General features: G+C 43.9%; 1 protein-coding gene across 1 annotated transcript; it reads right to left on the bottom strand.

The window, feature by feature from the left end:
* Positions 1–1,698: 1,698 nt before the first annotated feature.
* Positions 1,699–26,938, bottom strand: Pou2af1 (POU class 2 homeobox associating factor 1). Its single transcript, XM_005069526.4, has 5 exons — positions 26,490–26,938; positions 7,405–7,535; positions 6,841–6,883; positions 6,489–6,754; positions 1,699–3,803 (listed from the first exon to the last, which is right to left on the bottom strand). The coding sequence occupies exons 1-5, from the start codon at positions 26,503–26,505 to the stop codon at positions 3,489–3,491; spliced, it is 771 nt and encodes a 256-aa protein (XP_005069583.1). The 5' UTR covers positions 26,506–26,938; the 3' UTR covers positions 1,699–3,488.
* Between the last annotated feature and the right edge of the window lie 201 nt (positions 26,939–27,139).

The raw sequence follows: 27,139 nt of genomic DNA, 5'->3' as shown, positions 1-27,139 counted from the left end.
TAGCAACTGGGGAAAATATATGAAAAACAAGCAAAACAAACAACAACAACAACAAACACCTCTCCCACAGCACCCAGAAGTGAAGAACTGACAGGCAGGCTAAGGACACCGGCTAAGGATGCACTCCTCCAAGCATGCAGAGAAGACATTCGAGCAGTATTCTGTGTCTATGGCTCAATAAGAATATGCCGGAACAATCAATTTATAAGCATCCTCATCAGTATTCAGCTGACAGAGAGCCACCCTGACTGATTCCCAGTTCAACAGGCGATCACGGAAATTCTCACAAATTAAGTAAATGAATTAAAATAAATAAATAAAACAAGTTAGAAGTTTATCTGTGCTTTCTACGGTCAAAAAAAAAAAAAACCAACCATAAGCTCCTCACGTTTAAGATTAGAGGCTGAGGCAATAATTCAGTCAGCAAGTACTTACTGCAAGGCTGAGAACCCCAGTTCGAATCCCCAGCACCCTCAGAAAAGGCCAAGTCAAGCGAGCACCAATAACCCTAGCACTGAAGAGGCAGAGACGAGAACATTGCTAAAATGTTCCGGCCAACTGCTCTGACTGAATCAGTAACTCCTGCTTCACAACATAATAAACATAATAAAGTGGGCAGAAATTGAGGAAGACACTTGACATTGACCTCTGCGGCCTTCACAGGCACCTGTGCACACCCATGTACACACACATACACACACACATACACACACACACAGAGACAGAGACAGAGACAGAGAGACAGAGACACACAGAGGTAGACAGACAGACAGACAGACAGACAGACAGACAGACAGACAGACAGACAGACAGAGAACTTATCTTCAGACTGTCCCTGAAAGGTCAATACAGCCCCGATACTCAAAAGAATTGGGGTCACTTTGACTTCGATTCTTTCTGTGCAGCCAGCTCTGTCTGACCACACACTTGTCTGCCTCTGGCTACTTTCAGGCACAGCTTCAGTGAGAATCCTGAAAAATGCCAGTCTATACCGAGCTGGCCTCTCTCTTCCCATCAAATCCCTTTCATTCCCTGCCTCTTTTTTTTCCTAAGTTGTCCATAAATATGCAGAAAGAATAATGGTGCTTATTGTTGAAGTGGTTGTGGTATCTGGAAACAGTTACATAGCAGAATTATGTGGATAACTTACCACAGTGACTCCAGTATGGGTTAACAATGAAGGCAGTGAACTCAGAAACTAAAAATAAGTAAATCAATAAAAAACTAAGATTACAGCTTACTTTAAAAAAAAAATATCACCAGAAGTGACCCCTCCAAAAGTGCTACTCACTGATGGGGGAGGGGGGGCTGGTTTCTCAGGTTTCCCTTTGTGTCACAGGTCCCAGGGGCTTGACTGATGGCTTCACAGAGAATGCCTGTGGCAGAACCCCAGATGCCAAGCATCAAGAGACATTATTCATGTAACACACATAACAGGAAGGGCAATAGGCCAGCCAGATTTTCTCCCACCCTCCAGGCCCCCACTGCTCTGGGGAACAAATCCAACTACATGCATGCTCTCCCAGTGAGAATTGCCCAACAGTCACCCCTAAGGACAGCTTTTACCTGCTCCTGGAACAGTTTGCAAGCTCAACAAGACTATTGCAAGCTTCTTCCTCTAATGACACTGTCTATCAGGGGACTGAGAGATAAGAGGGATTAATTAGATAAGAAATAAAACACTTAGACCAGGAGAAGTCATCTACAAATCTTTATTTAAAATGTCGCATCTGGGTAGAATAACTTGGAAGGGGATCTGGATGGACGCCTGCAGCCAAGACTTAGGGTCTCAAGACAAGAAGGGGAAGGACACCAACTCAACCCTAGAAAATGCTCATACTGCTTTCTTTGCTGTTTGGTTTCCCAGCACTAACTCCTCTGTGAGTGCCACTCCTGTCTCTTCTCAAACCCTCAAGTAGCTGGGAAATCTTCAATAGTGTTTTGATGTGCAACCGCGCCCTAACTAAATAGGCCAAGGCATCCCGCTCCCCTTCTTGTTTACAGTAACTGCCAATGCAAGTGTAAACTTGTCATCTAGAATCTAACATTTAGTCTAAATATTAAAGAGGGATACAAATAATTCAAGATAAGCATGCCAGGATTTTAGGTAGACACTGAGAAATCTGAATCAAAATAAACACAAAGCATGAAACAAGAAAAAGACAGAAGGCTTTCTCTGGGTTTTCATTGAAAATGGAAACAAAAAGAGGAGGTGGAGTATCAAGGAAACTCTTTTCAGGAAATGTCTATTACTTCTAACATGGGTTCTACAGACTAAAGTGTACCCGTGTGATGATGGCACCCTTAGCAAATTGCCTGCCAGGTACCAAGGCACATCTAATTCAGGAGCAGAGTGCCCTGGAAACGGCAAAACACTCAATAGCAAATGTTATGCTTCTCCAGCAAAAATAAAATAAAAATTGAAATGAAACCTAATTGGCCTGCCGACCGGGACTCTAGAACCCCGAGGAGGATGGTCCATGCATGGAAGAGCCCTTGGTGCCACTTCATGGTGGCTGAGGGATGATTCCCGATATGGGGGAAAAAAACTAACATGGAAGGACTAAATGGACACCCGCCTCACTGTTGGACTTCAGGGAACACCTGCTTCTTTTCCTGTTGTTATGACAATACCTTGACAAAGGCAATTTAAGTGCTGGCATCATGTTAGAGGGCTTGCAGCTGGGCTGAAACAGATAGACTCATCTTTATCCTGCAGACCACACCCAGCTTTGCTCACAATTACTAGGGAGAAGACCAGCTGAACCAAGTTAAAGTCGTGTTCTTTCCAAATACAGGTAGAGTTCGATCGCTCCTCAGTCTCCGCTTCCTCACTACGTCTCTAACCACAGACACACCACAGGTATGTGTTCTGCTCCTCCTCAGCCCTGACTCCCATCACCCACTGACCGTCCCTACCCAGCTTGATAGTCCTGTCCCACCCCCTCTAACCAGCCCGGAGACACCTGCTCAGACTAGCTACGGTTGGGAAGAGCAAACAGCACAAAACAGAACTGTGGGATGTCAGAGCATCTGTCCATGGCTGACTCAGCAGGAAGCTGCTGGTGGCTTTGGTCTCCCTGTGGGACCCCATGCATTTTAGAATGGCAGAGGGGGCAAGTGATCTTAGGGTAGATCTATAATACTACCAAAAAGCGGGGGAAGGGGATACCTGAGAGAAGGTGACAGCAAAGGGAAACTCTGAGCTGCAGACGTGGTGACATTCAGTGTAAGATCTTGTTCATAATAGCACTATAATTTCCCCTCCAGAGGAAAAAACTGGACAAAGAAGTAAGGAAGGAGGGAGATGGAGTGGGGGTGGAGGGAAGGAAGGAGGGAAGTAAAGAGGAAGGAAGGAATGGAATTCAGCTTTAGGCAAAAAGGGTACCTATGGAAGAGCCGTTTCAGACAGATAGGAGGCCAGGCTCCATCTGGGCTCGTCTGAAATCTCAGTTTCGAGGGAAAGGGCTGTTGCATGCAAGGCAGCCCTAAAAGCCCTCCACAGAGAGGGTGTGGTTGAGCTCATATGTGTTGCTTTCCTCTTCCTCCAACAGCAGCTTGTCAATGGTCAGGGAGCTGATGGCCCTTCGGGGATCATCCATGTCCTGAAGGACTGGCTCTGAGATAGAGATGGGAAGCTGGACAAACTGGGGCCCAGACAGGGCTGGGGCTGGAGGCTGGTACTGCAGACTGGAGGCAGGCAGCGTGGAAAGGGGCTGAGGCCACGGAAAATAGGTGAGGGGTGCCTGATGCTCTGTCCCCTCCAGCTGGGGCCCCACTGCGGGTGTGGCAGTGCTTCTTGGCTGTGATGGGAAAACACAGGGCCAATGGTTAGCAGAACTGGCGTGCCCACCTGCATTCTTGCCCCATCGTGATCTCCCATTATGCTCCACCCTCCTGTTACTGATGTTTCATTTAGTGGGGCTCTGCCTCCTCCTGCTCAGGCTCCTAGGAGGGAGATCTTGACATGTTTCAAGGGGGTCCCTCCCTCTTCTAACTGTATGCTCAAGCAACTTCCCCATTTGGAAGCTTCAAAACAATGAGGTCATGCCATCAGGTAAATTAGAAGTTTTATAGGCTCCATTGAATATAAAATATACTCCAATTGCAGAAATCTTAAATTGTGCAAACTATATGCTTGATAAATAGTGAGCCTGTCTTATGGCCTTGTAGCTGTTTCTTGAAGAGGACTACTATCTAACCCAGACGGATCCCCCAAGCACCTTTGACATCACTGGATCCCCATAGGTCAACATAGCTCCCTCAGCTCTTGCCCTTCTAGTACCAACTGGTACAGGGAGCCCAGCTTTCCTGTGGGTGGGAGCACTGTTGTGTCAGCAGACATGACCTCTTCCTGCTGTTGCCTGACGCCTGTACCTGCTCAATGACCCCTATCTCTGAACTGCTCCACAAAGCTACATCACATTCACATCGACTGTAAACCTCAAGCCAACAAGGCAGGGCCTGTGTTCTTACTATCCTTCCATAGCTGAAAAATGGATGAGGAAGTTCTCCGCATGGACAAATGCAAGACAGACCCAAAGCCCTCTTTCTACCCTCATTGTTCCCTATCATCTCCCCAGCTGCCATAGTGTCTTAAGAGGAAACTACTAGAGTCATTTAGGGAAGAACTGTCATCAGCCTCCTGAGGAGTTTGTCACAACATGGCTCCTGACACCAGAGTTTTGGAGTAGGACCTGGGATTCTGCAAGTCCAGTCAGACCTCAGAGGGTGCTAATGTGACTGATGTAGAGACTACAGTTTGAGTAGCAAGTCTTCAGGAAGTTTCTCTATTTGAACAATGGAGCAGGTGACCCCCAACACATAAGCTGGTGTGTGTGTCTACTGCACACACAATTTCTTCTTTCAGTGTGAGCACATTCTCCCTAACTCAACTTCTTGAAGCCAGATAGGACCTAGAAAACTCTTATTACTTCCATTATTTCAAAAATCCAAATGGAAATCATTCCCATTCAATTCCTCTGCCTATACAGGTCAACTTCAAATGCTGGTCCCTTGCCAGGGGATAGAATTGTAGCTCTTATCTCTGCTGACCAGGGGTGCTAAGCCGGTGGCTCATGCCAACTTTAATGCAATGCGCTAATTTACAAAATGACAAAACAAATTATTTCTGAATAAACACAGTTTGTTGGATACACAGAACCTTTCAAAGTGGAGGGTGTGGGGTGATGGAAAAGGATCACTAATGAAAAGAATCTTCAGTAATGAAATGGCTTGGAATCACTGTATCCTCCACCCCAGGCCCACTGCTATGGAAATACAGTTGCCTACGGAAGGTGTTGAGTTAACTCTTTCCTGTTCACTCTCATCAAGATCCACCCCCAGATCAGTTTTTTGGGTAGCCAGGTGGGCGTGGCATAAGAGGACTCCTGCAAGCCTTGCCAGGAAAGTGCTTTGAAGCAGAGAACAGGGTCTCTGGAGTAACTCTGGACCCTGGATGCAAACAGAGGGAACATGGGAGCTAAGGCAAGCCCTACCACCAAGGGTAGGTCCTGAGTCCACCCAGGAGGTTCCAGCTCTGCTATCCCCAGCCCCAGAGTGTAGCTGGTCACCACTAGGTCAACTAGTTCACTGGCTTCCTAGGCCTTTTCTCTTAAGGGATTCCCATTCTTTTGGACACATCAGGACCAAGCATATAAAATTAGACCTTCCTTCCTCCACTCTTCAAGGATGGGAGGGTGTCCTCTCCTACCTGGAACTAGAAGGCAGTCATTTGTTGACACTGCTGGCAGACTATGGTCATGAGGCTAATAACTAGCATTTATGGAGTGCTGTCTGTGTGTTAAGCATGGTCCCCTATGTACCAGCTCATCTGATGCAATAAACAACATCTTGTTAGTATCTTCCATTTTTTCCATTTTATAGGTGAGGGCACTGCATTCAGAGAGGTTGAAGTATAAGCACAGAGCTACTAGTAAGAGGGAGAAAGCGTTGAACACAGATAACAGGATATTATAGCAGGAGAGAGAGAGACAGAGACAGAGAGACAGAGACAGAGACAGAGACAGAGACAGAGAGACAGAGAGTTCCTACAGGAGGGACTGGCCCAAAAGTAGATTCCTTGATGAGTAGTATCAACTTGGTCTCAGCCTGGAAACCTTATAGTAGTTTCCATTACAAGTGCACAACCACTCCCTAGGTTCTCTGAACTGATAGGATCCTGGACCCTCTCTACACGGATCTCGACTACTACCCCATCTGCTTTCAGAGTAGCTGGAGAGGTTTGGACTAGCAGCAAGAGATCTTCCTAACCCACAGGAGCAAAGGATGTGACAATACAAGCATACAATGTCTTCTGTGGAGGATAGATAGCTTCATACAGCAGGAACAGGAGCAAGTCACCCTGGAAAATGCAGTGAACTTGGTTGACCCAGTAATCATGGGAATCGATAGCCAGGAAAAGCAAGAAGTTTCTCAAAGGGTGCTATTAGCATGGGTAGATAGGGCTCTGCATTTGTGTGACATACCGTGACATTAGTAATGAGTGGTGGGGAAGCATAGGTCAGCACCGAGGAGGGTCCCACCACTGTATAGCTGGGGCACACAGGCTGCACATACATGTCAGCTGAGTAGGGGCAGCTGACAGCTTCGTGGGACACATACTCCGTGTAGGGTGTCCATGGAGTCAAGGGTTGAAGGGTGGCTGGGGCAGGCTGGGAGAGCCAGCCAGCACACAACGTCCCCTCCTCTGTTACTGTGGAAGCAGAAACATCCATGTCAAGGCAGGAGGGACCTGTAGGGAAAAAGGAAATTACAAAATGGCAGTTTCTACCAGAGAAGGTCCTCAAAGATACCAAGGCTGCAGAGAAGAGTTCTTACCCACTGTGCTGTAGGTTGCCAGGGGCTGATGGGGCAGCACCACCTAGAAAGGACATGAGAAGACCAGAATGGTTATTTATCTATCTATAGCAAGCCCTCTGCAGGTGTGCCCAGGGGCCCAGGATAGGAGAATCATAGGGGAAATCTCCTGCCCCATACCTCAACCATCACCACCAGCATTTTCTGAGGGGTTTATGTTTCAATTTAGCAAGAAAGCTATGCAATTAGAGAAACTTTCCGAATCCCCAACTCATACCATGGTGTGAACCGTTGGTTCCTTCAAGCCTCATCAATAGATATTTCCACTTATGGATACAAGCAAGAAGCCCCACTATTTCCCTTACCACCCTGAGGAACCACCAGCTTAATGCATCCAGGGTCCACTTTCTCCACGGAATCTATGTTCATGCCCCATGGATGTTGCATGAATCAGGGAAGAACACTCTTGAGTTATCCCCCGGGGTCACCCTGACAAGTCGAACTGTATGCATACACACACACACACACACACACACACACACACACACACACACACACACACACTGTCCCACAGCAGCCCCTCACCGCAGTAGGGGGGCCAGCTGCCCCACTGTTGGCATGGCCACGCTTTCTTCTCAGTAGCTCCTTCACTGGCTCCTTGACTCGAACACCCTGGTATGGCCGTGGTGGGGCGGGGGCTTGCTCTGGAGCTGTGGCTGTAAAGAGGAGTGTCACTGGAACCCCTGGACCATCACAAATGCCCCCAACCACAAGTGCCCATTTCCTCTGGTGCCCAACTCTCTAAGTTGTACTTAGCATGGAAAATCTCTGTGAGGCTTCCTAGGATATTTCTCCCCAGATTCCTTCTGCCCCCAAACTTTCAAATAATTAAGCCGTGTCCCCTTTGTCTAAAAGTGACAGGACTTCTTGATGGGATCAGAACATCGTTTTTCTGACCTCTTTGCATAATAAGTAAACTGGCTCCAAAAGAAGCCCTGGTTACACTCGTCAGCACGTCCTTGTGTGTTTCTCCTCCAGTGTCTTCACTGCTATTTCTGATCGACAGAATTCTGATTCTGGGGCTACTTCTCTGGCTCCTGCAGACCATGGAATTCCTACATCCACCTCTCCAGCACATCTAGAGTTGACTGACATTCACACAAAGTGGTAGTGAAGGATGACAATCACACCAAAAACTCTTGAGTCAGATATAGCTGGATCCAAATCCCATCTCAGTCACAATCTAGCTATGAGATTCTATTGAAGTAATTAAATTTCTCTGAGCCTCTTAATCTGTAGTTTCTTATCAGATGAAAGTTGGTCAGAGTAACTTGGTGTAGTAAATGAAAAAGTGTATGTACCACATAAAATCAGGTACAGGGTTTCATTTGTTTCCTTGTCTCTTTGTTTTGTTGGTGCTGTAGATACAACCCAGAGTTTTAGACATGCTAGGCAAGTGTTCTAATACTCAGCTACACCCTCTACCAGGGTCTCATATGTTTTCTTGTCTCTTTGTTTTGTTGGTGCTGTGGATATAACCCAGAGTTTTAGACATGCTAGACAAGTGTTCTACCACTGAGCTACACCCTCTACCTCTCAAATTCAATAAATCTACAGCCTGCTAGGTAATGATTAGTTTTTCTTGTTGGTGTGAGCTTAAAATGCTTCCAACAAGATTATAAACTTTTTGATCTATTGTGCCTTGTCTCTGCCTTCTTGAGTGACAGACATGCCTAAATTATCTATAATCTTAGTCTTGGCTGTTTGTTAACTAATCACCTGGGTGGTGCTTTCAAATATACTTCCTTTTATCATCCTCTCAACTCTCCTGGATCTTTAGGGTCAATGACTTGAAAAAAAATGTGTCTGCCAGGTCCATGATGATCCTCAGTACATTAGACAAACACCCAGTAACGATTCATGTGTCTTAGAGTAGAGTGTCCACCTTGCTGCTGGGAAAATGTTTCCATTCCCTTTTGTGTAAAACAATAAAATAAAACAAGAATCCAAAGCAACAAAACCACAGCCAGGGACATAGGGTTTTTCCCTTGCCCAGGAGATCATAAACAACCTATCCATACAGATGGAAAGGCCCATGGAGGGTAGGCCAAGATCTAGGTCACCCAAGATCAAGAAGCAATGGTCTCTGGGACTCACACAAGGAGCCCATTATCCTCCACTGATAAGGGATCAGGGACCCAGGCTTTGTATCAAAGGCCCGGAAGCCTGGGTATCTATTCAACCCGGATCCACACAGGGCTGCCTGAACTGAACTTTGTTCAGTAAACACCCAGCTGATACTGATAACAACATGTGCCTCACACTGCCCAAGACTTTCCATGGGATTCTTAGGCTCTGGGATTCTTAGGCTCTTAGCACCAGCATGGTCTGGTCTTGAAGGCCAGGAGGCAAAGAAGCCATGCAGAACCAGCAACTGGTGCGGGGGTGGGGATGGGGGGATGATGAGCTTCAGATGCAGACCTATAGTGTCAGGACCCCAGCTCTCAGACTAGGTGTCAAGCCTATATATGCTACGGTTTCCTAACCGACCATAATGCAAAATCTATTGGAAACTGATGTAAAATACAGATACTGGGGATCTTGCTCCCCAGGAATACGGTTTGGATGATTCCCCTTAAGCCAAAGTGTCTGTATACATAAAAAATACTTTCAGTGTTTCTAAAGATACCTGAGGTCATCTTCAAACCTAGCTCTGATACTTCATCCCTGACTTAACACCAGAACTGCTCTGTAACATCCCAGTAGGAGATGATTCTCGTGTTAGTGTCCTCTGTGATAAAAGGGAATCTCTACTTCCAATCCCATTCTTCCAAAACGTTGCTGGACACATGTGGATGTGGGCCCTGCACATGTGGGTTGTAAAGTATAGCAGAGAAAATAAGCAATAAAATGCCTACCAGTGAGATGAATGTAACCAATGAGAGGTTTGGGCTGACTATCATAAAGAACCAGCATAGTGTTTGTGCCCTGAGACCACCTTCATCGTTGTTCAAAACAGCATTGACAACAGACTTAAGAGCCAAAACCACCTGTGTTCAAATAGGGGCTGTCACTAGTAGAAAATCCCCAGGTTTATGTAATGACTCTAGACCTCAATTTCCTTATCTGTAAAACAGGGATGTGTTTTTAACTTCTCAGTGACATGTTTTTAACCTCCAATCTTCCTTCAGAGTGCAGACTCCCACATGAGCACAGCTTGCACACCTTGTCCACAGAATACTGTTGAGTGCTACTCACAGACACAAGTGTGTATGCCACGAGAGACAGTAAGGCATATCTGCCACTGCTTCCCTTCTCGGGATCATTCATGAACACAACCGTTTTCTTCACATGTCACTCTTTCTCTGTCTACCTCTTCTTGGGTTTCCATCCATTCCTTAGGAACAGAACCTAACCTGAGATACTGTACTCTCAGAAAAAAAAATAATGAGGTTTAGGTCAAAGGAGGGAGATGGTGTAAGTACTATGGTCACACTCTGAGTACATCTCAGCCCAGATCGGAGACAGGAATGTTGCCCATGGACCTCTGATTTGCATGTACAATTCTGGGGAAGGGCTAGAGGCCTCCAGGTCCTATTCCCTCTCTGGCCCTACTTCCTCTCCTGAACTGAACACACCATGCACTTGGCATAAAAGGGACTAGCTGGTTACTTCCAGTTCTTGGGAAGGAAGGATTTCCTGGCCCCTGTTGCTTTAAAATCTCAGAACCAAGAAGGGTTTGGGGAAATGCTGTAAAGACAGTGTGCCACCCTTCAATGTCTCATCATCTCTGGAACCCACAGAATTAACAGATGTGTCCTGGTATAACATAAAAGTCCTGGTCTAGTACGGCTGGGACACTCCCACAGCTTTGTGTCCCTAGACAGCTGACAAGGAATCCGGTAACTGACTCCACCTGAGCAGGCAAGAGAGGGGTTGCTTATGAGACATCTCTGCAAAGCGCCTTGAAGCAAGAGACGCCAAAGCATCAAGATGTCTGCCTGGGATGCTCAATAGACAAGAGTATTTGCAAACTGGCAACTTGGAGTTGGGCTCTCTCACACTGATCTACGGAAAGCAACATTCAGCATCATTCCCCAGGAAACACTGTGACCTCCGCTGCTACCAGCCCCAGAACTGAGCCCACTATGGAAATTTGGAAGAAGAAAAGAAGTTTGCCCAATGTCATGATTACCTTGGCTGAGTCCTTGAACTGATCTAACTTTCCAGTAACTGCACTGAAATAGTTCAGGACTTTACAAACAAAATATTAACACAATGTAAAATAGCCATTTTTAAAATAGTATCTGAAAAGGATGAAGTAGAAATGGAAATAATACTGTATCATCAGAGAAGAATAAAGTCCAGACTAGTGATAAGTAGAGTTTAAGAATTCTCAAACCAAACTGCAGTTCTGGGCAGCATTCTAGTAAAGCCAGATGGTTCGTCACCATTCCTCCTGCGGTGTGACGAGCCCTTGAGCTCCTGTGGGCCTGAAGAGTCCATCACGATGGAAAACCAGTCCACCTGAACATAGCCTCTGGGAAACTCCTTGGACAGGAGTTCACCACAGTGCCTTTCTTTACTATTGCCCATCAATTGCCAATGTATTCCAGGAAGGAAAAAAAAAAAGGCTAAACACTGAACTGAACTCCTGGAATCCAGTGACAGAAAGGGAGAACTGATGAGCAAAGGAGTTAAGACTGGGCTGGTTTAACCCACAGAAACAGTTGGCCTGAACAAGGAGGAGCTCTTGGACCCCAGATTGATGGCTGTGTAGAAAGCATGGGACTGACCGAGACCCCCTGAATGTGGGTGTCAGTGAGGAGGCCTAGGTTATCCATGGGCCCTTGGGTAGTATTTATCCCTGGCGTACAAATAGATTTTAAGTGCCCATCCCACAATGAGGAATGCTCTCTCAGCTTGGACTCTTGGGGGAGGGCCTAGGCCCTGCCCTGGATGAAATGGCAGACTCTGGAGATCCACCATGGAGGGCCTCACCCTCCCTGGGGATCAGAGTGGAGACTGAGTGGGGGACTGAGGGGCCTGGTGGGGAGGGTGGGGGGGGGGAGGGAGAGAGAGCTGGGATTGACAAGTGAAACAAGATTGTTTCTAACTTTTAAAAAAAGCCTAGTTGATAGCAAAACACTCAAATTTGGTCACAGACAGAGCTCCCTTTTTCCAAAAAGAGCAGTAAAGATCTAGAGGTGCAAGCAGTCAGCAGAGGGCATCTCACTTCCCCTGCCACACAGCCAGACCCGCTGCAGGTCACAAAAAAGAGGGGTCCTGAGGCTGCCATTCCACCACAGCACAACAGCTTGAAACCAACAGGTTACATCCCACAGCCCCCAGGATGCACACCAGCATCAGTGCTCGCACTCCACAAGCTGAGGGAACACAGGTTCCTACTGAGTTAAATAAGCACTCGGGTTTTCTCAATGAAGGCATAATGAAATCTCACTAAGGAAATATGCAAACCCGTCAGCACCTATTTATTTAATAACCCCATGTAAACCACAATACCCATCCCACTCAGCTAAGGAGCCAGGAGTCAGGTCCTAATCACCAGTAACTTGTCTTTCAGAATAGCTTTAAAAGAGCCCATGTCCCTGAGGTATTTTCTGAGAGAAGAGCCTTGCCTCGCCCATTGAGATTTCCCATGGGTCCCCAGCCAATCAACAGACTGGACAACAATTAAGAGCTCTGCCCTAAAAACTGTGTAATATGTAGGCTAAACGTGGATTTACATCACCAGGGATCCACAGAATGGGTATCCTCACAGCTCTAGGAGCCTTTCTGTCCCAGTTTGACAGATAGCTCAAGCTTTAATTCCCAACTTGTTGAACTTCAGGGGTCACTTTGAAAGATAAAAGCCACCTAGATAGAAGGTCACATGACCCATACTATCACTTAAGACAGTCCTGGAATCAACCCCACCCCTATAACCACTTCGAATGTTTTCTCTCATTGCTGGTGTTCAATATTATCCAAAAGAAAATAGAACTCATTAAGAAGAAAGACAACTAATAATCTCTTTACTTGTAGCAAAACCAAAACAAATAATTGAACAATAGGGCTTCAAGCCTGGGGCTAATGAACTTGTCCCAGCCTCTACTGAAAACAAAATCTGAAAACTTGCTGACACTTTAATGTGAAGAGTCTTGTTTGTCTTGGTGACCTGAGATAGCTGAGGTCTTCTGGGAAACATGAGCTCAGGTAGGCCACAGACTTGCTCACACTCTTTACGGAAACACTACTGCAGGTGCTCTTCTTAGAGTCAAGTTCTCAGTCAAAGTTTTCAAATTTACCATTTTCATTTATGGAAAATGGCTGATTTTTTCCCAAACAGGAAGAAAGACTTTGTTCTTTTGCCAGAAGGACTTGACAGACTAAAGAAAGATTTTCCCGTCCAATTCACACCAACTTGATTTATAGGTGTCCCACCCCATGACCTCAGGCAAAGCCAGACACAGGTCTCTGGTGTAGAGTTCTCTATGTGGTGAGCTTCCTTGACTCTTTCCTCACAAATCCTACCACCCAGGATTCCTTTCCCCTGGTGCCCACTGTGCCTTCTATGCCACCTGTCCACCCTCTTTCCAAACCCACTGTGGAGTAGCAAGTGCAGATTTCTCTCTGTATGTACATCCATTTAATGCTAAATGAATGGTGGTAATAGTCAGTGTGGTTCCCGGTCATAATCTTAACTCCCAGAAACTCTGAAATCCTCACCTACAGTTTTGTGAAGTTCTGCGGTGTAGTTCTCAGAGCCTCTTATACAAATGATATCATGGGAGGCTGCATCACAACCTCTGAAACAAGCAAAAGATGAAATTTACTCACCTTCCCTTCTTTTTACTGATGAAGAGGGTGACACTTAGATATACTCATGGAATTGTCCAATGACTGCATTCATCAGTAGCGGTGTCATCCACCAAATTCAAGACCTCTGATTCCAACATAGGCATTTTTTTTTTGGCTCACCATGCACCTTCTTCTTGTCTCTATATGCTCCATTTTTGCTCTATGCAGCATTGAAGATCAGTCATCTAAAGGTCCCTGAGCCAATCCTAACCTTCCTTCCTCCAGTTGGAATATTTATTGGCTTGGACCAATATTCTCTTGATGGCCAATTCTCCAAAAATAATGGTGGTTTCCAGGCGACAGAGCCCTCCACAAGAAACTTGCCAAAAGTCTACTCACATGAGGAGTGACAAGAACTGAGAGACTCAATTCCTGGCAAGGTTTTATTTTGGGTATTTTTCTACTGAAATGACAGCAGATAGGTCCACCTGAGAAACCAGCTGCATCTGTCCGCCTTTTATAGAAACTAAGGTTACCGGAGCAGAAAGGGTTCCTATCTCAGATACACCATGTCTCTGATTCAGGGTCAAGACATTTGGTAGACCAGTTATCTAACAAATACTTGTTGAGCAGATCATATTAGGTCCCTGCCCTTGGGGAACTTGCAATCTATTCAGGTGGGATATGTAGACTTTAATGAACTAATCACACAAGCAAATCTAGAATTGCAAACTATGATGAAGCTATATCCGCTTCAGAACTGAAGAGTTCTGACTTCTGCTTCCACCTGATTCAGTAAGGCTTGAATGGGCAGCAAGCTGTCTCTAGGGACTGTATAAAGAGGGAAGAAGCAAGAGGCATGACAGGCAGTTCTCTCTTCAGTATAGAGACTGACCTGGGGTCACTGGCTTGGACCATACCATGAGTATAAGTAAGAGTATGAGTCTCAGTCAAGACACTCAAAGTGACAGACCCTAGGACACTCAGGATGTTTCACCGACTGCTGTCTGCCCTTGGCTGATTAGCCTATCAGAAGAACAGTCCCACTGACTCATTATAAGATGAAAGTCACTTAGATTCAGTCATGAGTGTTAATTTCTTTTAATTTTTTCTTGTGAGTCCATGTCTATGAAGGATGCAAGGGATGAATATATGTGTGTTTAGGTACACATGGAGGTCAGAGGTCAATCTATATGTTATCTACCATAGTTGTTTCATTTTCTTTTTGAGGTAGGGCCTCTCACTGGTCTAGAACTTACTGATGCAGCTAGGCTAACCAGCCAAGGAATTCAGTTTGGTCTCAACCTTCCTAGCACTGGGAGGTAGACAAATGCCACCATGCCACTTCTGGGGATCAAATTCAGTATTCATACTAACATGGCAAGAACTATCTCCCCAGCCCTTAAGTGTCACTTAGTAGGTCTTAAATTTTCAGTGACTTTTGAGTCAGATTAGAGTTACCCTTGATGAAATCATAGCCCACCCCCATATAAGATGAACCTATTTCAATTGAAAGGGGAAAGAAAAGTCCAGTGCCATGCAAAGTTCCTTTGCACTGAGATACAGTATATTACTGATTAGGATCTGGCAGACCTAGTGTGGAAAGCTTGCTACATGGTTTATTACCTGTGTGAACCTCAGCAAGTAACTTAATTGTGTAACCTGCAAAATGAGAATAATATTATCTGTCTCGAAGGGCTATCATGAGGATTACGTATGGACTGACACATGCAGTATATAATAGGTGCCAAGTAAAAAGTCACTGTCACTCACCATATCTTGCTGCATGCTAAGATTAAATGTCTGAGCATATCCAGAACCTTGCTACCTACAAAGCCTGTCTCACTTTGCCTTTATCATGCTTCTGGAAGTCACCTTCAAGTACCTGAACCTAAAGTCATCAAGGAAAGCCCTGTTGAGAGACAGAGAAGCCAAGGATGGAAAGGGATTGACCAAAGTCCTCACTGAAAGACAACAACCCTCAACAGGAGATAAAAGTCTGGAATTTGCCTTTGTAAAAACTCAAGATCCAGAAGTTCCTCTCCTGGGCATATACCCAAAGAATGCACATTCATAGAACAAGTACATCTGTTCAACTATGTTCATAGCAGCCAGAACCTGGAAGCAACCTAGATGCCCCTCAGCTGAAGAATGGATAGAGAAAATGTGGTACATTTACACAATGGGGGAAAAAAAACAACAGAATCTTGAAATTTGCAGGCAAATGGATGGTGCTAGAAGAAACCACCCTGAGTAAGGTAGCCCAGTCACAAAAAGACAAACATGGTATGTACTCAGTCATATATGGATTTTAGACATAGAACAAAGGATTAACAGTCCACACCACCAGAGGAGCTAGGAAACAAGGAGGACCCCAAAAGAAGAACACATGGTCCCCTGAAGAAGGGCAGGGGGACAAGAACCCCTGAGCAAATTGGGAGCATGGTGGGAGAAGAGGCAGGTAGGAAGGGGAGAGGAAGAGAAGGGAGGCGGAAGGAGAACAGGACTGAGACAGGGGAGGGATAGAGGAGGGCAAGAAAGGAGATGCCTTGATAGAGGGAGCCAGTACAGGTTTGGAGAGAGGTCTGGCATGGGGAAAATGTTAAGGGATCCACAGGGATGACCCCAACTAAGAATCTAGGCAGTGGTGGAGAGGCTGCCTTTGATGCCCTTCCCCTATAATGAGATTGATGACTACCTTGGTTACCATTCCTAGAGCCTTCACCCAGTAGCTGATTAAAGCAGAAACAGGCACCCACAGCTAAACACTGAGCCATACTCCTGGAATCCAGTTGTGGAAAGGGAGGAGAGATGAGCAAAGGAGCCAAGATGGTGCTGGGGAAACCCGCAGAAACAGTTGACCTGACCTAATAAGAGCACAAAGACCCTAGTTGTCATAAAGCTGGGGAACCAGCATTGGACAAACCAAGCCCTCAGAATGTGGGTGCCAGCTAAGAGCCAAGGCAGTCTATGGAACCTCTAACAGTGGAGCCAGTGTTTTTATCCCTAGTTCACAAGTGGACTTTGGAAATCCATTCCCTATAGAAGAATACTATTGCAGCCCAGATATGGGAAGGAGGACCTGGGCCCTCCCCCAAATATTGTGACAGGGACTTTGATGGTACCCCATGGAGGGCCTCACTATCCCTGGGGAATGGATAGGGGGTGGGCTGGGAGGTTGGTGGGAAGTATGGCAGGATGGGAGGGTGAGGGAATGGGGGGATGGATATGTAAATAAGAGTGCTTCTAAAATAAATAGAAAAAAATGAAAAAAAGAAGGCATATTCTTAAGAAAGACAAAAAATTGTAATAAGCAAAGCATATTTCTGTCTTCAAAAGCCACCAGACAATTGGGCTTGTAGTATATTTAAGGATTTTTAAAGCTACCTCTGAGAGGAAATACCTTTGATATTTTTGAGTGCTAGCAATTAGGTGAGAGACAAAACACAATGGCATGCCCTTGTCTTGACCTCAGATGTTAGCCACTCCTTAAGGAATCTGTGGCTGACTCTAAAACAAGAAGGACAGCCACAGGGACAGCTGAGTCTGGGTTGCCGGTGTTCCTTCAGTGGGTCTGGATAACAAGGAACACATATCACATGTTAAGTGTATATGTGGCTATGCATGCAATATGGAATACAATTCTAGAAGGTAGTGCTCAGGGGGTGCAGGGGTTGTATCACCTGTTAGAACAAAGCAGATTCCTGACTCACACATTAAATATTGCCTCAACTTCACAGAGAGCCACAGCCTCAAAGCAGTGTGTGTGTGTGTGTGTGTGTGTGTGTGTGTGTGTGTGTGTGTTGACCTAACCTGAGAACTCATGACCATCAGTCCCATAGTAAACCTACCCAACCTACTGTCAACCTAAATTCTATAGGAAAGCAACTCCACCAGGAGAGATAGAGCAGACAAGAGGAATACATATTTATTTACTAAATAAAGATCTGAACCTAGAATTATTAACTCTCTCTGATATAGGTCAGGAAGAAAATCTGTGGTTAAGCAGCTTGAAGTGAGATATGGATACTCTGTCATTAGCTTCTTGACTTAAACAATGCCTAGTTTTAGTTTTCAAAGCTAAAGAGAATCTTTAAAAAGAAATAAGTTTTTACTGAGATCCCTGGATAAGGACTATTCTCTTCAAAGTTGCAGCACGGGTTGTATTTAAGGGTCAGGTCCAACTTCCCAGTCTCAAGACTCATAAGTAGTGTAGGGTTTGGTCCACATGTAAAAATAGCCCTGGTAACTGCCTCGTGAAGAAAAACATAACTTGTAGTCGAGATGAGCTTTTGCAACAATTCTCAGGTTTACTAACCAGAGGCTCTAATGATATGGGAGACTACCTTATGAGAGACACTGGAGGAGTGGTTATTAGAATATCAAGTGTGAGAAATATGCCACTAGATAATTTTTTTAAAAATTGCCTCCTCCTTATTCACAAGAAAACCACATGATTGAAGACATGACCTTCGCAGCTGCAAAGCTTCATGAAAACCAAGACAACATGCTTCACAGTGACTCACTCTGCAAGCCGAGAACCTGTGACTAGCCACCAGGGCTCTTGGCCAAAGGAGTGAGGGGCTGGTTGGAAGTCTCAAGAACCCTAGGACAAGATTAAGATGTAATGTCAGGCAAGGAAATCAGGACACTGACAAGCAAGCCAAGCTCTGGGCACCCCCACCCGGACACTTCATCTTGGCTTTGATCTTAGAATACCCTGTGACATTTGATTTGAAGAGAGAATATCAACAGTATTTATTCCAATGCTAAGATACCCAGTATTTCCCAGAATCTAAGCAGTGAATCTGGTTGTCATCAGGTGTCCTCCATGACCTACAAATGTCCCATGGCATCACCCATTGCCTGGATGCCTGGATGAGCACACACAATCATAGCATAATGAAAAGATGGTTGACTTTCCTCCCACACTCTTCTTTCCTGAGCTGATAGAGCTTTCATCCAGTGTTAACATTTATCATTTTTCAACACTTTCTCTCTCTCTCTCCTTTCCTTTTCAACTCCTCGACATTTGTCATTCCTATGAGGTTTTAAGAATCTTTATTATCATTTCCCTTCTCAGAAAAATCTTGGTTCTTTCTAATAAACTAAAGGGTCATTGAGCTTTCTGGAAGGGTGGTCAACTCCTTTTAGGCACTGGCACCTAGTCTGAGAATGATTCTGGCTTGTAAGTCTTTGACTACCAACTTTTCCCAGAAAGTACTACTAATGAAACCATTACTAAGAAAAAGAGGCAACACATTGTTGTTTCAGTTTTCGGTATCATCAGTGCTATTTCTTGACCATTTCAAGTGTTGTTCTCCTCACAATCAACTTGTAAATATCTCAGGCCAAACTTGTGAATTAAAAACAAACACAAGTATAAGCCCCATGTTACCTGGTGAGGGTGGTAAGCAAGTCATGGACAAATAGGTCTCAGACTGATCATCTTAGCCATCAGCACTGACCCTGACACTGAGTCCTATTATTAATTACATGACCATGAATATGCACTCTGCCACTCACAAATTGTAATCTATAGTTAGCCTGTGTAATGTCTCCCCTCACTGAGAAAAAATAATAATAGTAACAACTACTTTTTGAGTGTTTACTTACTGCCAAGCATGGTTGTAAACACCCACCACAACCCATGAAGGAAGAACCACATCCTTGGTGTATTCAGAAAGAGAAGACACTTACCAGAACCACAGCCAGTAAGACATAGATCTCAAACTCATATCTGCTTGTCCCTAAAGCTGATATTTAAACTCCTAAACGCAAACAAAGAGCAGCAATATCCCTTTATAGCTCTAAATAAAACCCCACTCACCATAGTTTTCTCTCCAATAAGTAAACACATTATGAATGAATCCTGGAAGTCTGACCAGCCATCTGTATGGGCTGCTGTGTTTCATCTCATTGTTGGCCTTCATCTAACATGGAAAGCTTTCACCAAATGCATGCCCTAAGCCCCAGGAGGTAACACAGCTTGGTGGCAGGAGACAGGGCAGCTCAGCAAGTCAATATTTTGGATCTGCTTTAGATGAGTTTTATCTCATAGATGAGTTACAAGTATAATATTTAAGCTTAAGCTTCTTCATCAAAAAAAAAAGAACATCTTATAACAGAACCCATGTCATGGCATTTTTGTAAGAAGTAGATGAAATAGTACTAAGTGTGGCAGAGATTGACAATTGTCACATTCAATTCCTCCTTTTGAACAGTCCTTGCACTGGCAATATGCCCATCTAAATAACTATGTTCTTCTCCCCTGTAGATGGAGTAGCCATGAGATGTCAAAAGAGGTTGTCTGTTAGGAGAAGGGACAGTAGTGAAGAAGATACTGGGTTTTTTTCTTTCCAAGTTATTCTTTCAAGATTTGATGATCATCAATGTGGTGGCCCTAGTTACAGTGACAACCAGGAAATTTGAGGACAAAAGTCATATGCCAAAAACATCAGGATAGAAAGACAAAATAATCCAGAATATTATGGGCAGTATAGAGACCCCACAGCGTCCTGGGAAGCCTACTATGAACTTCTTTTATGCAATAAGAAGTACGGTCCAGAATCTCACTTAAATTCCTATCATGTTACATCTCTATATTAGCAACCAAATGTCACCCAAGTTGAACCAACAGAGAATTCACACTCTGAGTGCCACCAACTAAGTGCCCTACACTCACAGCTGCCATTTAATACTATCAGAAGGACTGAGCATTTTCTGTTAATACCAGTACAAATATTAACAATATATGAGACCACCAATTTGGACTACCAGTAATAGTTCAAGACCTGTACATTAAAATCATTCAGGAAGAATAAATTTACTCATAATTCCTTATTCTCTAGAGGTTTCCCTATTGGATTGGAAGTACAGTACACATAAGTATATGCAAGCACAGAATAATGAAAAGATAATTAAAACATGCTACTATTTTTAAATCTTTTGCCTCTCTCCTCTCTTTTCTATCTCAACATTTCTCAGGCCTAGAAAATTTAAGCCATATTTATTCTCTTATCGTTGTCTAGTTCAAGTTGTGCTATGAATTGGGTATTACCTCCTGCCAAGCATGGCAGTAAATACCTGCCGTAACCCATGAAGGGAAAACTACATCTTAATGTATACATAATTCTTGTTACTGGGGTAGAACTAGAAGCTCTGGGTTGGGACCGGGGTATCAATATTCCTTAAATCTCCCCTCAAACATCCCACTATATAGGCAATGCTGAAAAGAAGAGCTCTGGGCATACATAAGACTCCTTTCTATTAACTAGGAGCCTTTGTTATAAAATGTTTTTTTAATAGGGGCATGAAACAACTCAGCGATTAGAGCCTGAGTTCAGTCTCTTAGCAAGGAAAAGATTAGTTCCACAGTGGTTAGATAGCTGGCTAAAAGGTCCCAAGTCTGTTTATCTATAGATAGGGAAGTATAATCCATGCACCATGAATACAAGAATACCACCTCTGTCCACAACCTCACAACAACCAAGGCACAGAGGCTTCGGAGAAGGTTCTTTCATCCAAGGCATTCCCACTATTAACAAGAAATTCTTCATAAAAAAATGAGAACACTAGAATAGTCACTAAGGAGAGTTATCCTAACAATCATAATCAATTACCCAACTTTGGTTTGGTTAGCTAGCAAGAGAAATTAGTGAACATCTTCATTTAACTGGAGACTAAACTACTGTAAGAAATTCAGGGGGAGTGGCAACCTGACACATCTACTTTGTATTCAGAAAGTTAAAAGAAAATATTTACAAAACTTCTTAATGAATCAAACAGCCAGACTTTTAGTGGACAAGTGTAGACAACCATGATTCTTTTTTTTATTCTTCATAAAAGAACAGATTTGCATGTATGAGCTGAAAGACATTTCCAATATTTCTGAAGTGGTAAACATTGAGATTAGGCATACATATTTGACACCTTTCTTTAGTAAATATAAGAAAACAAGGGAAATGTTCACCATGAAAATCATTTGCTCTTTTACCAATTGAACTGTATTCCTGTGTTGCAGAACACTGTTTTCTGGGTATTAGCATAGCTGTCCCCTTTTCAACAAGAGCATCTGTGAGAATTCATAAGACCTTAGCAAGATGGAACCTGTTCACATTCTACCACACAAGCAAAGGTAGAAAAAGTCATTAGACCCTCACCTGCTCAGGCCACTCACTCACTCGCTCATTCCTGGCCCCTACCCTCCAGGCATATGTCATTCTTTCTCAGTGAGAATTGTCTCCAGAGGTTCTAGCCTAAACTTATAGGAATTAAAGGACCAACTAAAGGGGGTTCCATCTGTGAAGATTTAGGGAAGTTATTACCTATGCTAAGGTAGGAATTTTGGGTGATACAGATATTTGGAAGTCAACCATGCTTCTGTAAATAAGCCATATAAACTTATAATTTCACCAACCTATGCTTCGGTGGAATGGTGAGTTTGGTCTGTCACTGGTTCTCTGTCTGGGCTTATTAGACATTTGCTCACAGCTCCCTGAGCAAAGACAATGCAACAGCCTGATAGATATATGCCTTCCCCAATCTATCTCCACTTTGCCTGCAGAAGGAACCTCCTGTGTATTTACATCTCTCCCTTGGCTTCCTCTGGTCACTAGCAGTAGGAACTCAGTGCATAAGCTTGCTAAGGGAAGGTCTTTACTGAGCTCATTAAGCAAAGCTTGTGTCTTAGAATAGAAAAGTTAGAGGTTGTCTTCATAGTTTAAATTACTTCCTGCTATAAATATATCTGGATTTATGCATGAGATTTCAAAGTGACAAAATGCTTATTAGTCTCTTTAACTACTCTTAAAAATATAGTTCCTCATTAGTGGAACCCTAAGGTAAATCCTAAAAGTAAGACCTCACTATCAGTGAGAGTTGTAAGACCCTAATTTATCTGTTAAACCAGTACAATTTGTTCCAGATGTCTTACAAAGTCAAATGAGCATAATGATTTGGTAATAATAGTTCCTGCTCCAAAGGTGCCCCTTGACTTACTACAGTGAAAACATGACCAAGTCTATGGGATCTGAGACAACTAGTCAATGCAAAGAAAACTCAATTAATCCTGCCTTTCACTATCACACAGATCTTTCCCCAATTCAAAAATCAATGACAAAAATCTTCCAGTTTTTTCCCCTTTTCAACAAGTGAGAGTGAGTTTATTATACAATGTTCTATCACTTCTAAAGATTTTTAATCAATTAGATTAGTTGTCATTAATAAACTATCATTTATCACATGCTTTATCTACCGTTGATGTTAACACTATATGAGTCCAAGAAACTGAGTAACCTGGGGAAATGAATGCCTCAAGTACCAGCCAGGCATCTAAGTGGAGAGGGGGGCAAACTTCTATAAAGAGCAGATAGGCCTGCATAGTAACATTACAGCTACACAGCTCTGCTGCTATAGCAAAAGTAGCCCTGCAAAACATGCCAGTCAAGAAACATAGCTGTGTTCCAGTAAAACTTTATTACAAAAGTAGACAATAAGCTCGATTTGTCACACAGGCCATATTAGCACTCTTGTGTTGTAGACCTTTGAAATATGCAGCTAGATTCTATAGCCCAAAATATTTGTCTGGAACTCTTTAAAGGTTAGGAAAAGATATATGGGAGGCAAGGGAGTTGACATAGCCTGATGGGTCAGATAGGCTTAAGGGACATTTAGAAGGAAGAAGGCATTAACTGACACTGTGGCTGCTATTGAACACACGAGTTCCACTTTGCCTACATTCTTTTTATTCCTAAGTTCAACATTTCAATAAAAATTTACATTTAGACAAAATAATCTTCAGATTCTTGAAATCTGAATAAGAGTTTAAAATGTGGACTTGAACTGAAAAAACACATTTTCCACTCATGTAATATTGGCCCCTTCCATTTGAAAATGTGTGAATCAAATTGTTTTACAAGTAAGTATTTCGTGTTTAAGCAAGTCAGTGCCTTGTTAAATTCAGCCTCTAAAACAGAGCTCTAGTGGATGCTGTGATGGCACAATGTGTTTTTATACCACAGTCTTGATTTTTTTTGTTGTTGTCACTTTAAGCAAACTTACAGTTTTAAAAGTTGCCAGACAGCTGGCATGTTAACTCATGTGAAATTTAATTGTTACAATTAACATTTTACAATGGAGTGTTTTCTCTATCTTAACATTTTAATGGCAATCATTGTAAAAATTATGTCAACATAAGTTTAGCAAAGGAAGGGGCATGAGGGTGGGGAGCAGATGAGAACAAAGTATAATGACACACATGTGTGAAGATGCCATGAAGAAACACATTACTTTGTATATTAACCTGTTTTCTTTTAATTTAGAAAAGGAAGAGCAAACTTTGTGGAAAATGCTTGCATACAAAATACAATATAATGCCAAGTTGATGCCCCTAGTATGCACAGACAGTATTGGTCAGAGGCAGGTCCATGCTCTACTTCAATTCTCACAAAGACTTTGCGAGGCCGGCATTCAAAGCCCCATGTTAAGAGTGAGAAGAGGTGAGAGTACTCAGTTGTAGAGTCAACTGTCAGAGCCAGACCTGTCTCAGTCCAGTGCTCAAGCTGTTTCAAGTTGTGTCTACTATGCTGTCCTAGTCGGGTATATGTTAGTTCTCATCTGCATGAGATACTGATGACCAGTGCAGAGCCTAAGGAGGAAGTCTGCAGATGAACCAACTTCTTTATCCTGCTGACACCCGGGGCTGGGACCTCAAGGCTTCCACATCTCAATGTCAACAGGTCTGAGCTTTGTCACCCTGATCTCCCATCTTAACCAAAGCCTGTGTTCACCAGGAGTCCACTAACAGGAGTTCCTGGTCCAAGCAGGGAGGAGGCGTCCTGTGCACTGTGATTGTTTTCTTAACTCTTCCTTAACCCTGGGTACAGTCATTTCAGCTCGTGCCTGAAGGGTGGTTTCTGAAAAAAGAAAGTGCCTTCTCAGCACTTCTGTGTCTGATTTCAGCCTGCCCTCCAGCCTGTGCCTGAGTTGGCTGATGGCACTGCCTTGATTTTACTAGGTTTCCCATAAGTCTTAGTCACTCAGGTGACCTTGGGTCCAGGGCAAAGAGATAGGTCTGGTGCACAAGACCTTTCCTCATTCCCTTCAAGGTCCCAAAGGACAGTTGACGGGAATTTTGACTTTTGCTCGTCTAAACCCACTTCAGTTATGATAGTGGTGAATTCAAAATGTGGTCACTGTTTTAATGCATCCTGGTCTACCTGGCTGGCCCCAGTGGTGTGAGCAGGAAGCAAGCCCTCCAACAACTCCCAAAAAAAAATCTGCTCATCTTGTAAGAGGCACTGAAGAAGAAAAATACAGTGGGTCACAACAATGGGAAACTATGGCAGCTTCTTCAGTGTTGGTGAGCAGCCCATACCTCAGGAGCTAATGCCAGGTCAGAGCAATTGGCATTGTTCTGGTGGCACCATCAGATTATTAAGAGCTGCTATACACAGTGGGATTATTTTTACCCAATTTTAAATATGCAAACTCTAAGAGTTTTAAAAAAATGAAAGTGGCTCACACAAAACACTAAGCAAGAAGGGCCCCAGAAGACATTAAGACCCATCAGCCTCATAGCATTCCCAATGGTGCTGGCTGCCACTTTGCTTCCAGAAGGACAAGGCTTTGCTCTGGTCACCTTTTGCTATGAGTCCCATGCTACCCAAACTAGGAAAGGTAGTTAAAACTCCCCAATCCAAATTAAAATTCACTTCTTTTTATTTTTGAAGATGAAATCTCACTGATACCAATGATAGGACTTTGTGAACTGAGAAAGGTTTAAATTGCTCCTCTGAGTCACCTATGAATAACAAAATCAATTCCAGAGAATCAGGATTGAGAAATAAAGAAAACAGTTGATGATAGTGTGACTATGTTACATTTTAATAAATGTAATATTTATTTAATAATTCATTTAATAAATGAATCGACATTTTTAGGCTTAATAATATACTATATATATATATATGTTACATATCCCTCCAAAATGTCTTTTTCTTTACATCTGGATTATCATATATGTTTTATTGAGGAATGGTATATTTAAAGTAATGAAAGGCATTTTAAGGAATTAATCATCTAGCAAAGAAAGATAGGAAAATTTTTTTGATAATAACTTACTTGAGGAAGTACAGAACTGAGCCTTACTAAGGTCCAACTCTGGTGAGACTGTTCAGTTGACTTTGTTTACCTCATGAAAAGAATAGTGTAGATAATGTCTGTATGACTTCCATTATCGATAACACACGATTCTTTTCAATCCACAGAACGGAAAATACAGTTCACACTTGTTCCATTCAACTCCAGGGATAAAAATCAAGGTCAAAGATAAGCCCACGGGCCCTTTGCGGTGGAACACAAAACTAACCATGCCACAGAATAAGGAAGAGAGTGAAAAGAGGCCGGAGAGCAGCGGCGAAGATGTGCTTCACACAGTTGGGGTTCCATCCCACGGGCGGGAAACACCTTTGGCAGAATTCGGCTGGAAATGGACCCACAGAACTAAACAACAAGCCGAAGAGCAGGTGTCCATGAGCGTGAAGGCCCTCACGTGAAGACCTGCTCCAACCCCATATCATATGTGGTTTCCGTCTCATGAATCATAAACTGCCCTTCCTCACCTCAGTGATTCATGCACAGAACCGGAGATGCTATGAGCTGTCCCACCTTGGGACACTAGTTCGTTGCCCCAAGTTGGAAAATGAGCATCACCTCTGACAGGCTGGTTTTCCCATCAAGCTCCATCCCGCCCACCTCAGCCCTTGGAGCTCCCTAGGCCCTGAACCTAGACCCAGAGCTCCCATCACCACCAGCAGCTCCCCATGGCTGGCTGAGCCCTGCCTGACAGCCGCAACCAAACCACTTACATTTTTGCCAGAGCATGGCCTGTGACAGGATGTTGCCTTTTCTCTTTGAAGCAGACAGTTTGGCTTCTTTAATGTGACTGGGCGTGCTTTCCTCCCGTGGAGCCACCGTTTACTCTGAGGCTGTTTCTTCAGCTTTTTAAAGGCCTGCGTTCCCGCTGAGTGGGGCCACGTCATCACATCCTCCCACCTCAGGCAGGGCTGTGCTTTTTCTTCAGCGACACTGCCTGTCACCCCACTGTGTGCTCCCCCAAAGGCCCCCACTGGCTGAGGAGTGTTTTACACGCAGAGCCAGCCAGCTGGGCCTAAATACCACGCAGCCCAAGAGACCCATAGGCATTCATACACAGCCACGGAGGGTTGTGTAGCTACAGAGTGTGAGGGTCTGGATGAATGCAAAGAGTTGAACATAAGGCCAAGGATCAGAGCTCCTTATGTGATCAGGTAGGGATCCAAAGGACGATCTAGAAAACAATGGGCTTTCTCTGGGCATCACATACAGTTCCACACTGTCAGGCCATTTACAGGACTCGCCTCACCATGGGTGCCTGCTCAACGGGAAATGCGATTCCCAGGGGTCACTATTCTCAACAAGGGAGGAAACACCTGTCCTCCCTTCAAGCCTCACTAAACAACCTCCCCATCCTTTTGGT

The sequence above is a fragment of the Mesocricetus auratus genome, unplaced genomic scaffold, assembly GCF_017639785.1.
Source record: "Mesocricetus auratus isolate SY011 unplaced genomic scaffold, BCM_Maur_2.0 Super-Scaffold_100022, whole genome shotgun sequence".
NCBI lineage: Eukaryota > Metazoa > Chordata > Mammalia > Rodentia > Cricetidae > Mesocricetus > Mesocricetus auratus.
The sequence above is the reverse complement of the archived record's forward strand: the minus strand, read 5'-3'. Positions and strand labels throughout refer to the sequence as shown.

Coding starts and splice junctions, on each gene's coding strand:
- Pou2af1 (XM_005069526.4), bottom strand. Junction 6,884..7,404: donor CAGCTGGCCCCCCTACTGCG/GTGAGGGGCTGC, acceptor TGTCCTTTCTAG/GTGGTGCTGCCCCATCAGCC. Junction 3,804..6,488: donor CACTCATTACTAATGTCACG/GTATGTCACACA, acceptor TTCCCATCACAG/CCAAGAAGCACTGCCACACC.